The 13,982-nt window shown below is 35.6% G+C and overlaps 1 protein-coding gene across 2 annotated transcripts; it reads left to right on the forward strand.

The window, feature by feature from the left end:
• The first annotated feature begins 7,711 nt into the window (after positions 1-7,711).
• LOC149401436 (C2 domain-containing protein At1g53590-like) lies at positions 7,712-12,638 on the forward strand. 2 transcript variants are annotated; one of them, XM_089611248.1, is made up of 13 exons: positions 7,712-7,891; positions 8,064-8,343; positions 8,466-8,540; positions 8,868-9,011; positions 9,158-9,253; positions 9,353-9,484; positions 9,570-9,722; positions 9,833-9,874; positions 9,985-10,033; positions 10,513-10,608; positions 10,704-10,887; positions 11,127-11,253; positions 11,356-12,638. In XM_089611248.1, the coding sequence occupies exons 2-13, from the start codon at positions 8,218-8,220 to the stop codon at positions 12,400-12,402; spliced, it is 2,271 nt and encodes a 756-aa protein (XP_089467374.1). In that variant the 5' UTR covers positions 7,712-7,891; positions 8,064-8,217; the 3' UTR covers positions 12,403-12,638. The 2 variants fall into 2 exon arrangements, with proteins under 2 accessions (XP_089467374.1, XP_089467375.1); XM_089611249.1 differs by having other exon boundaries at positions 10,516-10,608.
• Positions 12,639-13,982: the final 1,344 nt, after the last annotated feature.

The raw sequence follows: 13,982 nt of genomic DNA on the forward strand, positions 1-13,982 counted from the left end.
GTAACTAAACCACTAAAACTTGAAATTTTATCAAGCTTTGTGCTTAATTCAAAATTAGGGTCTGGACACACCATTGAATTCCAAGTGTAATTAAAATCCCGCTTGTGTAATCAAAAGAGCTAGTAAGTTTGTGCTTGAATCGAATTGTGTATTATTACTTTACGCCTTTAGGAAACTGACACATTAATGACTTTTATTCGAATCAGATGTAATCTCAGATTTTATAATAGAAGTCTTTGCATTAAAAAAAAAATCAAGGTAACTAAATATTATTGCGTATTTTACGGTTTTACCAAGTCAGCAGAAACAAAAAGAGGTTCGAGAACATGAGAATTTATTTTAATGAGGTGAAGTGGCCACATGCTCGTGGAATCCGAACGATTGAACACATGTAAAGCAAATAGATATAAATATAAAAACAAGGCTTTTGTTATTTTTCTATTATTATTATGATTAAATGAATATTATCATTATATTGAGATCCAATCAAACTATATTTATATGCTTGGACGCAACAATTGGTTCCGTCGTGAAGAAAAGTATCATAACCTAATAATTCATTTTTAATAAATTGGAGACATCTTCATAAATAAGGCACCTTAGCAAATTGGACAAAATGAAATATTAATACAAATTCTAGTCAACGTTTTAAGCAAGTTTAAAAACTAGCTAATTATATTAATTAACTGCCTTTTTTTTTTTTTTTTTTTTATACAAATGCCCTTAGAAAATTTTCTGCCTAAATACATGTAATACAAATTAAGGAAAAAAAGATATATTTTCTCCGTAAATTATAGCGTCGACGAAAGTACACCTCTCATACTTTTAAAGACTCAATATTTTCTCTTTCATCTTTGTTTTGATTTCAGTGTTGTTCTTCCGTCTAAAATTTTGTCAAGTAGTCAGTTAAATAAACATTTGCCTCTCACGTTACAAGCAAATAACGACATTATAGATAATATGCATCTGAGTAGAGGGAAAATAAATATTAAATTATAATGTCTCAGAATTAAAAAAAGAAAAAGAAATTACAACAATTAAAACTCTCCCTCTCTCTCTCTCTCTCTCTCTCTCTCTCTCTCTCTCTCTCTCTCTCTCTACGTATCAAATGAAGAAGGTGAATGATGTAGCCATCTTCGTCGTACGGGCCATCGATGGGAAATGAAGTGAACCAAAAAAAAAATGAGCTTCTTCTATTTTATGAGACAGTCTCACTATCAGCTTCTAAACCTCAGCCCAAAAATTCAACCAACAAGTCAAAATCACAGGAGGAATCAACAATAGCGACACCGAGAAAAAGCCCATTCGGCCACGGAGGCCCTCCTCATCGTCGATGCTTTGACGCCAAGGAGAACAACGATGTGAGACGTTCTGATTTGGGTAATTTTTTATATGGGTTTCAAATTCCATTTGTTTTTGGGAGCTGTGTATGCGTTGATCTTGGCCAAAAAGGGCGTTTGTGTCACCACATTCGAATCAACTTCAGTTGAAGAAGAAATCAGAGTCTCCAAGGAGGCGAATGATAATCTTGAGGACGCCAAGAATAAGTTGATTCTTACGGAGAAGGAGCTAATTAAGTTTCAGATTGAAGGTGTGTTTGTTCACGTCCACAAGCACCTGTAAAAACTTCGACAAGCTCCAACGAAACAAAGCCTTGATGCTCTCTTAGACCGACGAGTTGAAGAAGCTCTTCTAAACCAAATTCAAAGACTACATCAATCTCAAGGACGACTAGAATAAATCGAGTTTTCATTTACTTTTTTCCTGATATCTTTGTTGCTTCTCAATTGGGAAAGGTTCATTCATTTTTGTCTATGCCCTTTTATATGAGTTAGTGTTTACGGGCTTTGAAGGACGAAGAAAACAAAATTCAAAACAGAGTTCATATTCTGTTTTCATGTATTGTTGATGATAAACTTGCAAAAGAAAAGTTCAATAATGAGTGAGAGCCATAACTTCAAGTCCGTCAAAAATATTAAAAAAAAAAAAACACACACACACACACGCACGCACGCACGCACGCACGCACGCACGCACGCGTAAGAGCAAAAGAAGAGAGTCATAGTTGATTATATAAAAAGGGACAATTAGACCTAGCCCACCATCGTTTTAAAAATAGTCAAAGGAAACTTTCTTAAAAAAAAAAATAGCCCACTATGTCGAAATTAATTAAATTAACTGTCCAATTAATTAAATTAATTGAACATTTAATTTAATTAACTTCGGCCTGGTGTGCTATAAACCTAATAAAATTAAAATTGGTTAAAAGGAGATAGATGATTGACTATTTGCAACAAATAATAGTAAAAAAATATTAATTAATTTTTTTTATTCTAATAGAAATCAAGGTCATTTTGATAATTTCACTCATTTAATGAGTCACCTAACAAAAATGTGTGCATTTAACTAACAGAATGAGTTCAAAATTCGCAGAAGGACAAAAAATATTACAAAAGTTGATATTAAGGAGCAAAATGATCGATTTTATAGTAAACAGAGTGGATCTTAGTTGACGCCATAGTTCAGGAGGCAAATTTATTTATATATATATATATATTTAAAAAAGAATAGAAAAAGGAAAGAAATAATCGTGTAGCTAATTCCTTAATTCAAACAACCATCAGTTAATTTTTTTTGTTTTAAAACCTACTACCGGAAGAAACAAACAAACAAAAAAAATAATAATAACCGTTGAAAATAATTATGCCAATCGAAATTGCATAAATTCAAAATAGGAAATGATTATTAACTACGAAATTTTTGAATAAAAACCATACCACATAGATTCCCATAAAATCATAAATGATTATTGATTAAAAAAACTAGAAACCGTAGATACGCAGAGAATGTTAACGACAATTTACAGGTATTACCGCCACTGAAGATGAAGATATATAGATGCAAATGGCCGCATATTAACAAAAATTTACGATTATTAACCCGAAAATTCTATTGACAAAAATCACTGGCTATCAACTGAACCGGTTATTACCGGCGCGGTGCATCTCACCGATGTTGTGACCCCCAACGATATGCTCGGACCGCCGTGGTCCCTCAGGCGGTCTTCTCCGCGCCCCGGTGCGCTCTAAGGCCCAAATCTGGCCGCAATTAAGCGATGAGGTTTTTACTAATAGTTAGAATAAATTTAAATTCTCAACGTTTTACCTATGAGTACACGGACCATGTGATCAAACAAAAAAAATGATATGGAAGAGATCCTTTTAAACTCTTGACCTTTGTGTTGTATATATATACATATATATTGTTATATATACATATATTCTTCTTTTTGAAAGTAAAGGTTTTGCATTATATATCAGGTAGAATACCCGAGAGTTCATAGACCAAACTCTTTACAACAAGGAAGATCAAGACCTCATGTCATAGAAGGTTCAACCCTAAAATTAAATAATAGCACAACGTGTTTATGCTTTAAAGCAGAGGAAGACGATACTCACTATAGAGCAAGTCGATGGCTTGTTTAAAAATCCCTCAAAAGTTGATGGAAGAATCCAATCACCCCGAAGACTATCTACTTCGAGAAAAGACGCCCAAGAATCTGTACGCCCAAAACTCTAAACAAAAAACTTGAAAGACGACTATTTCATCTTCAAGACCCATACCCCAATTGAAATGTAGAGAAAACAAACCAAGTTTCAAATAAAGACAACCAGATAAAACACACCAAACAAAATAAAAAAAATGAAATTAAAGCTGTTATCTTTCAACATAAACCATCTAATAAGGAATAAAACCTCCATTCCATCTGCACTTTGCTTTACACCCACGCACCCACTGTTGTTTTGAGTTGGGATTCAAGAAGGCCATCAAGCACTAGTATTAGAACGGAAAAATCCATTAGATAATGAACTATTGGTTCTAAGCCATCTCTGGCGATAAATCAACAATTCGAAGTACTTTTCTTGCGTATTCTTGATAAACCAGCGAGATGTAGGAAAGGAAAAAAAATGTTGTTTTCGTTGCCGTTTCGAGGCTCCTGATTTACGGAAAATCGTCATGCCGATGGAAAATCGAACGGAAAAAATGTGGAAAATGGCAAGTGAAATGCCGTTTTCAAATCCCGTTTTCCATGGAAAACCGACGTGCTGATGGAAAACCGAACATAAAAAATGTGGTAAAATATATACATGTAATACATACATATATTTTTCAATTTTTAAACATATATAAAGAAAATACATTATGTATATAATATTTTTTAATAGAAAATTGTATATATATATATATAATATTTTATAAATGTGTGCTATTAATAATATTTACTATATATAATTTATATATGTGTGATATTATCTATTAGAATTGTCTCATAATATGTGTGATATTATATATAATAGAATTGGATATTATATATAATTTTTAAACGTGTGATATTATATATTAGACTATGTGTGATATTATAATTTATAAATAAAGGTTATTATAAACACATATATTTATAAAAATGTCCACTTAGACTATGAGACAAATATGTAGTAAAAAAAAAAACGACAGCAGCAAAAAAAAAAAAGAACGACAACAGCATAAAAAACGACACAAAAAAAGAAAAACGACAGCAAAAAAAAAATGACAGTGAAAATGACAAGCGACGAAAATCGACGAAAAACGAAAAAAAAACGAAAACGACGAAAATCGGCGAAAAACGACGACGAAACGAAATATTTAGCTTTCGACGGCCGTTGACTCGCCGGGAAACGAATTTCCCGGCGAAAATCGTGGAAATTCTCCGACAGTTGATTCCTTGGATGTAGGAAGATCTGTTTGGGATTAGATTGAAGATATAATTAAGTTATACAAAGTGTGCAATTTTGTTTTTATATATTTTCCCTCTAAAAACCCGATGTAAATAATTAGTTAAAAATATAAGAGATAGTTAAATTTCTTTACAAAAAATATTAGATATTATATTTTACTAATTGAAAACATTGGAAAACCATACAAATCTATTTATTTTGAAGAAATGTACCCTAAAGCATCGAAATTTAAACAACAATAATTTTGTTATCCTTTCACAAAACATAGAATGTTCAGGATAAAGGGCTATGTTTGGCATAGTTTATTAAGCATGATTTTAGCTTTTCATAAAAGTTAAATTATATTTAAGTGTTTCGTAAAATTATTTTTTTTTCTAAAAGTTAAAAAGTGCTTTTGAATATTTTAACTAAAAAATTAAAAGCTACAATTCGAACATTTTATACGTAGTTTTAGTTTTTGATTTGTAGTTTCTCTCACTTAATTTTTTTTTTCTTTTACACTAACTTTTAATTCTAATTATCTTTATATGTTTTTATCAAATAGTTTTTTTTGAAGTCACCATAGTTTATAATTAATTTTTTAAAATCTATAGACAACCACTTTGATATATTTTTTATATATCAAAAAATATATTATTATTATTATTATTATTAATGATATTTTATATAAATAATTATTACTTATAAATATTAATATATATTTTACCAAACACTGAATCAGCTTTTGCTAACAATTACAACTATTTAACAATAGCTTACCAAACACCCATTTGTTTTTTGAAACATCAGTTTTTTCGTACAACTATTTTAAAATCACTTTTTTTAAAAGCAAAGTTACGCCAAACGTAGCAGAAAACCATCGATTGTTTTTTTCCTTCTAAATATGCATCGATTTTTTTAAGGGTCGAAATTAACCAAACCCTAGTACGGTTTCCTTGAAATTATATGAAGGAAAGGAAAAAAAAAAATCTTAGACTAACAGCAATTTTTTTACTAAAAAAAACGTTCTTACATTTTATTTTGGTTTCTTTTTACTTCGTGATTGTTTGATTTGCAGGTTGTTTTTTTTTTTTTTTTTTTTTTTTTTTTTTTTCCAATTATCAATTATATAAACTAGTTAATTAATTATCTTTTTTTTAGGAGTGACACTATTGGTCAATATTACATTATATATTAGCAGTGGAAAGCGCATGTGACATTATTGATCAAGATTACATAATTTAGAATAAATCTTAAGGGAACATGCATTTCTACAGCCCATGAGATTTGAACTCATGACCTTTCCATTGAAGTATGTGTGAGATTACCACTAGACCAACCTAGTTACCACTTAATTAATCATCTTTTGTAAAGGAAGAATGTTTTATGATGACAAAACTTTGGAATACATTTTGCAGTACTTATATACTCAGATCTAATATGTGAGCCAAAAAAAATGTACTCAAATTTAATAATAGTTTAAATGACAGAAATTAGCACAAATCAACGGAATAAAAGTACAGTTTTTATTTTCGGCATCCATTATTGGATCCTTAATTGTCTTCTTTATTTAATTTGACTTTCAACTTACCTCAATTATCAATATTTGACATCCTATCGTCTATTCAGTATTATTTATCTTACATACATGATACATCATACATGAATTAGGTACACCTTTTAGTGGTCCTACATTCTAGTTATGTTACATGTACGGTAGTTCAGAGATACTGTGAAATATTGTGCCCTAAATTATTACTAGATGAAATATACGTTCTTGGAATTGGAAAGTAATTTTCTATAAAATTCGCTAACAATGGACATTTGATGGTCATATAAATACCATAAAAAAACAGACAACGGTACAAAGATTAATAAAAAAACACATAATTATGTATTCTTTGAGAGAGTTTAGAGTACAGTTTTAACTATACCCAAAAAAGTACACATGTTAAATATCAACTCGACCAATTTTAGCAAATGTCTATATGTTTTAATCAAGGATTTAAATACTGTTACCGTTCCGAGGTTTAAAATTTACTGGTAACCGCTGATACCGTAAAAGAATACCGGGGGAAGCAGGAAAAAAAAGGAAACCGGTACCGTTGAGGAATACCGTCAAGTACCGTATTTACCGAGAGAAATCCAGAAAAAATATACAAAAAATATACATAGTACGTAGGATAAAATTCATAAAATTAAAAATAGTGTACAATATTTCAATATATTACCAAATTACAAACACAAAGTTCAATAGTACAAACCAAAATGACAAAGTTCAATAGTACAAACCAAAATGATAAAGTTCAACACAATCCACTAAATACCATAGTTCAAATTCAACATATAATAAATAATTTGAACTAAATCATCAAAAACTAACGATAAATTTCGTGAAGAACACTAAATATCATCAGATTTTAAGAATTGTCGATATTTGACCGGTATTTGACCACTTACCGGTAAGTTTCCGTCGGTATGCGTAAAAATTGCCTAAAGACTGTCGGTAAGTGGACGGTTTCCCCGAAATCCAAGAAAAAAACGGAAAGTGAACGGTTTTGTACATTCCGATACCGGGACTTTGAAAAAAACGGTTTCCGGACCGATTTCCGTCCGGTTTCCCCGAAATTTCAAACGTTGGTTTTAATATTCAACTTTATAAAAATAGCAAAATAGAGTAAACAACATTGCACAATATCCAATCAGTTCACTCAAACGTATATATCTATATATATATGTATATATATTTTAATTTTTTGAAAGAATGATAATTTTTTTTATATAACCTTTATCATAAAAAATATGACCGTTAGTTATTAGTAAATTACTGTTTTTTACGGAATCGAGTCCAAGACACGTAGTTGACGTGTATTGCCACGTGGCATAAACAAGGTAGATAGTCAAACAAGCGTGGTTTACTTTATAGGAAGGAAAAAGTTAAGAGAGAAGAAGGAGAAAAAAAAATAAGAAAAAAAAAACTTCCGAGGGAGAGACTGTTACTCAGTTTGTTTTTTCTTTTCGTTTCTCTTTCTATATCGGACGCTAATAATAAAATGTCGATTGGGCTATTTCTCTAACCTCAAGACTCATCTCTATTTCTCTCCAGTTACGTTCCGAGCGGTTTCTTCTTCGTTACGGTAACATCTCAACCGTTTCCTGATCCGGTTTTTTATACCCAAAAGTGAAAATCGAAAAAGATTTAATCTTTCGTGATTGCGTTGTGGATGTCCTTTCTGGGTCACTTTCAAGTATTGACGAACTTGCGTAGCTTTTTTTCATTTAATTTTTTTTTTCTTTTTCCTTTTTCAGTCGAAATCGTGATCTGGGTTTGCTCTTCAGTCTTGATTTTGGTTGACAAATGACCATACCGCGTTGAGATACCCAAAAGCCTTGAAAAGTGTAATCAAGGAAACAAAATCAGTTATTTATTATTTGGGTATTGAAGAAGAAGTGAGCGGAGATAATGGATATAACGGAAGTGTCAATAATTCACCATGTCGGGATTGTTCTTCTTGTGCTTTGGTTGCTCGCGGAGTTCAATTGGTGTCACCCTTTGGCCTACTTTCTCTCTCTCGTCTATCTGTACTTGGTAAAAATACACTAGTCCCTCTCTCTGGTTTGTTGTTTATTGCTGAATCTTTGTAATTATGTTTTTTTTCCTTTCAAGAATTGCTATTTCTAATTATGTTTTTATTGAGTTGTTCTAATTAGGTCCACGAGCGGTATATTATGAGGTTGCGGAAGAGAGTGCAATTTGAGGAGAAAAAACAGGCTAATCAAAGAAGGGTATGCTTGTATAATTTTTTAAGTGATTCAAACTCTGTCATTCATTTGGGTTTGATGAGAAATTTGATCTTATGCACTGAGCCCTTACTATGTACAAAAATAGAACTCAACAGAGCCTCAATTTGAATGTGTTTGTTTTGTAAATAAAAAAAAAACTCAGATAATTCGATTGATATGCAAATATGTCAAATTTCTATTTATTTATTATTTTTTTTTTTATTGGGGTGCATTTCTTCTATTGGCTGTTTGAAAGCTACGTTTGGAGTTGCAACGTAGTTTCCCAAGACTTTGTTGTGATGCTTTGTCTGTCTGTTTGTTTGGATTTAGGTTCTTTCTGATTCGGAAACAGTACGTTGGCTAAACCATTCGGTTGAAAAGATATGGCCGATATGTATGGAACAGATTGCGTCGCAGAAGATACTCCTTCCGATAATTCCTTGGTTCCTCCAGAAATACAAACCGTGGACCGCCGTATGAGCTTGCTACATTCAAACTCTTTTTTTTTTATTTTTTATTTTAAATATTTTTATATCTTATTTCGCTTTGTCATTGCATCCAAAAAAAAAAATGAGGATAATAGCAGACTTAGTGACTTACTTATTAGTTAACCATTGCAGAAAAAGGCTATAGTTCAACACTTGTACATGGGAAGAAACCCGCCTGTCTTCACTGACATGAGGGTTCTTCGCCACTCTAACGATGACGATCACTTGGTACGTTTTTTCTCTAATCGATCCGCTCCCGGCTTGTATTTATATTTTATTTTAGCTGGGGTGAAATTCGAGGTGTCATTGATGATGAAATCAATTCAGGTTTTGGAGTTGGGAATGAACTTTCTCACAGCCGATGATTTTAGTGCCATACTCGCTGTTAAACTCAGGAAGAGATTGGGATTTGGGATGTGGGCAAAGATGCATTTGACTGGCATGCACGTCGAAGGAAAAGTATATATTCCAATTTTTTTTAGTAGGATATTATTTTGAATTCCATTTAATTGGACATAGTTCATGTTCAATTTTTTTTGGTCAGATCTTGATTGGCGTGAAGTTTCTTCGTGACTGGCCTTATCTCGGCCGTTTACGGGTGTGCTTTGTTGAACCTCCATATTTTCAAATGACCGTCAAACCGATTTTCAATCACGGGCTTGACGTGACGGAGCTTCCAGGAATAGCTGGTTGGCTGGTATGTCTTCATTTTATTTGTTAAGTTTTATTATACGTTTGCCCTTAAAAAGTTAACCAACAACTACACTATCTCATTCTTTATGGTTGATTTTTATTTTTATTAAACAGGATAAGCTACTTTCTATTGCTTTTGAGCAGACCCTCGTCGAGGTATTATTATTTATTTTTTGAGACTATTGCGTCATTTTGTTTTGATGTATTTTCTTGTTGAGAACCTTCTCAAGTTATTTATTTATCTTATTTTATTAATTTTTATTCAGCCTAACATGCTGGTTGTTGACATGGAGAAGTTTGCTGCGGCAAGTCCGGGTAATTTCCCAACCATGCTCTAGAAGTCTCTGTGCAAGCTTCTAAATTATGAAATATATTAATTTGTGTATTTGAAGTTGAAATATAAATTTTGTTGAATTTAAATCATGTCACAGAGATACTACTTTAGGTCTATTAAACAGGAAGAAATTACCTGAAATACTGAATTTTAAAAATTTAATCCCCAAATAGCAGTTTTTTTTAATCATACAGTTTTTTTTTACACTTACACATTTTTTTTTTTTTTTTTTTTTTTTTTTTTTACTGTTTACAGTACACAGCTTACAGTTTCATTTAAAAATAGGGGTTGTTTACAGTTTCAATACAAATTACCGAATTTTGTGAAGTTTTTGGTAGTCGGTATTCTTGGAATGAGCATGTAAACGCGGTATAACTGGAAAGTCCCCATTAATCAGAGCATTTATATATTTTCTGTGGTTCTCTGTATCTGTTGATCTTATGTTCTTGACTAAACCCAGCAGAAGGCTGGTTCTCCATGGACGAGCGCGAACCCGTTGCTTATGCGAGAGTCGAAGTCATTGAAGCGTCTAACATGAAACCATCTGATCTGAACGGTTGGTTGTGAGATGAGATGTGTGCTTAACTTTGCTAATGCTGATTCAGTTTAGATTATGCTGTGATAATAAGCGAAACAAACTTCATGCAACAGGGTTGGCGGACCCGTACGTGAAAGGTCAAATAGGGTCCTACAGATTCAGGACCAAGATTCAAAAGAAGACACTCACTCCCAAATGGCAAGAGGAGTTCAAGATCCCCATCGTTACCTGGGAATCCCCAAACATGCTCGTACTTGAACTCCGAGACAAGGATCACTTTGTCGATGACATTCTCGGGTTTGTCTCTGAAAACTTCTTTGCTTCATTGTTAAATACTAGTAAATCATGGTCATAACTGCCCGGGAAAATATCATTCGTATCGAAGGGGATGGTTTGGAATTCAACATTTTAATTAAGTAGATGGAAAAGAGGATGATTGTTTTTTCTTCTTTTTTAAATGCTTTTGTTCTCTCATTAAAACCCTATCATGATTTGTTGTGGTGGACAAATAAATACACTTTATTTTTTGTTAGCAGGGACTGTTCGGTCAACATCAGCGATTACAGGAACGGACAAAGACACGACATGTGGTTACCTCTTCAGAACATTAGCACTGGAAGGGTTCATCTCGCTTTAACTGTCTTAGAAGAGACCGAAACTAAGGTATCGCTCATTATTATGTCTCTTTGGAGGATTTAAGATTCTGTTTTCTTGTGTTGTGACCTAAAATCTCTTGCCAAAATAAAAAACATAATATATGAAAAGGTGGATGATGAGCATCTACGTGACTGGGAATCGTTCAACGCAGAAGACAAGAGAGCTTCTTTTGCCGCCGAGGCTCCAAACAAAGCCTCGTTCTCGTCTGTCTTGTCAGACAAGTCACTGAGAGTGGCCGATAATCTCGAGCCGATCAACATCGAAGGGCAAAAGCAGACCGGCATTTGGGTCCACCACCCGGGAAGCGACGTCTCTCAGTCTTGGGAGCCGAGGAAAGGGAATACCCGGCGTCTCGATACCCGAATTCTCGGGGAGTCGAGAGATTCGGCCGCGAGTCCGAGTTTCGCGACGTCCGGGTCCCTCACAAACAATAGCAGCAGCGCCGACGATGTTCCGGAAGATAACCGTCCGATGAGAACGGTGCGGAGAGGTCTCAAGAAGCTCAGCTCGGTGTTCCACCGGAGCCCGCAAGAGGGTCCCTCGAACAGCTTTGCCGAGGATTTCCGATCGCTGCACGTGAATATCAAGGCCGAGAACACGAAGGAGATCGGCGTGAAGTTTGTCCCGGGAGAGGAAGGAGAAGAAGAACTCGCCGAGGGTAAGCCGATAAGGGTTTCGAACGACGGGGATTCGAGCACCGGAGAGAGCGGCCGTGACAGCCCTTCGAGGGGGAACATGAAAGACAGGGCAAAGAGGCTCTTCAGAAACGCCGAGAAATCGGCGAGGAGTTTGAGGAACGCTCTCTCTCGCAAAGGCTCTTCTACGAGGTCCTCCGATTTTAACGCGTCGAAGGAGGGCGGGGATTCTTCTTCTTGCGACGAGGACGATTCTCTTCATCCTCCTCTGCCGAAAAAAGAGACGGTACCGGTCAGTTCCGACGATGTGGCGGCTGATCTTGGTGGCGTTACGTTTCCGAGTTCGCTTGAACACGTCATTGTTCATAGCGGGGAAATTGAGACCCCGAAGCATGCCAAAAGCCCGTTGAGTGTCGTCAGCCCTCGAGCCGGGGAAGTATGGAACGACGACAGTGGTACTGTCTCCGTTCCGTCTCCGAAACCGAAGCTCGTTGAAGGGAATTCGGAAGAACAAAGCTAATGAGGAGAATCTCCCCATTGTCGATCATTGGGCAGCTATTGGGTGATCGTTATGTCGATACAAATAGGCTTTTTGTAAATTTTGTAATTGTATTTCTGAAAGAACTTTTTTATTTTTTTATTATGGGAAAGTTGATAACTTGATACATATAGAGGTACCTGTTAAATTTTGTAAGCTCAATATCCGTAATAAAAACCGATCTTTGTGACATCAAAGCAAGGATTGAACTGCCCGCATTTCGTTTGTATAACCTTTGGCATCTCTATCAATATAAGTATATTGGATACAAACGTAACTCGATACATATTTTTCAAATGCTGTTAAGATAAATGTCAAACTCCAAACAAGTAACCTCGTGTACATTGTTCACCACGTTAAATGTTTATGCTAATAGACGGTGTATAAAAGAAAATTCTGGTTTTTTTTCTTTCTTTCTGAAATATCCCGTCCTTCATCGATAAACTTGCTCGTTAATCTATCGATAATTATTACCTCCATAAAATGGAACCAGGTATCACCATTTGAAACCTAAGAAAACTCCATTTCCAAAAATGACAACTAAGTTGCTATAATATCTTCGCAAGCATCGCCACAGAAATGGCTGGTGTTCCCACGAAAGAAGCTCTCAAGAATCACGGTCCACATTCCCACGTTAGGCACAAATCCCTCCCTAATAATCTCCTTCAAAACCCAACAAACATCTTCAATCCGATCATGATCCTCACTGCAGAGCCCGCAGATCAAACCCTCGTAAGCCTCGAAACCCAGAGCCACGCCGGTCCCGATCGCCCTCTTTGCAGTCTCTATCGCCTCGGCGACTCTCCGAGCCTCAAACATCCCCGATAACAAATCCCCGTACGTCTCCGAATCAGGATCGCATCCCTCAATCCTCATCCGATCGAACACCCTAAGAGCATCGTCGACGCTCCTGTGGCTCACAAACCCTCCGATCATCGCGTTGTACACGATCACATCAGCCTCGATCCCTTCCTTCTCCATCCTCTCAATCAACCTGAACGCTTCGCCGGAACGTCCCTCGGCACAAAATCCACGCAAAATCGGAGTGAAAGTCGAAGAACTCGGCTCGAATTTCAGCTGAGGAAATTCGTCGAGCACCTGGAGTGCAGCTTCCATTTTCCCACACTCGCACAGAGCTCTAACCATGGCGTTCAAGCTCTCCGAGTCGATCGCGACGCCGAGCCTCGGCGCCGCGACGAAGATCTCCCCGACGGCGCGGAACATCTTTGCCGAGACGAGGAGATTCAGGGCTGAATTGAAAGTCTCCGTGGAAGGCCAACACTCGTACTTTCTAGGCATATCAAGAAGAATCTCGACGGCTTTTTCGGCGCCGAAGACTCCGATAGCGCATCGGAAAAAATCGTCGGAGAGGCGGAATTGTCTCTCCGACGTGACGCGGCGAAAGATTGCGTCGGCGTCGGAGAAGAGACGAGCTTCGGCGAGACGGCCGAGGATGAGAGAGAAAAGAGCTTCGTCGGGCTTGTAGTCCTTCCGCCGAAAATAAAGCTCCAGCTCCGGGACGATCTCGTCAGCGTTTTCAAGAGAAGCGAAGATCTGGAGGA

The sequence above is a fragment of the Urtica dioica genome, chromosome 4 (assembly GCF_054948205.1).
Source record: "Urtica dioica subsp. dioica isolate 48M chromosome 4, U.dioica_male_clone48M_v1_H2, whole genome shotgun sequence".
Lineage (NCBI taxonomy): Eukaryota > Viridiplantae > Streptophyta > Magnoliopsida > Rosales > Urticaceae > Urtica > Urtica dioica.

Coding starts and splice junctions, on each gene's coding strand:
- LOC149401436 (XM_089611248.1), top strand. CDS start 8,218: ATGGATATAACGGAAGTGTCAATAATTCACCATGTCGGGATTGTTCTT. Junction 9,254..9,352: donor CTAACGATGACGATCACTTG/GTACGTTTTTTC, acceptor AAATCAATTCAG/GTTTTGGAGTTGGGAATGAA. Junction 10,609..10,703: donor GAAACCATCTGATCTGAACG/GTTGGTTGTGAG, acceptor TTCATGCAACAG/GGTTGGCGGACCCGTACGTG.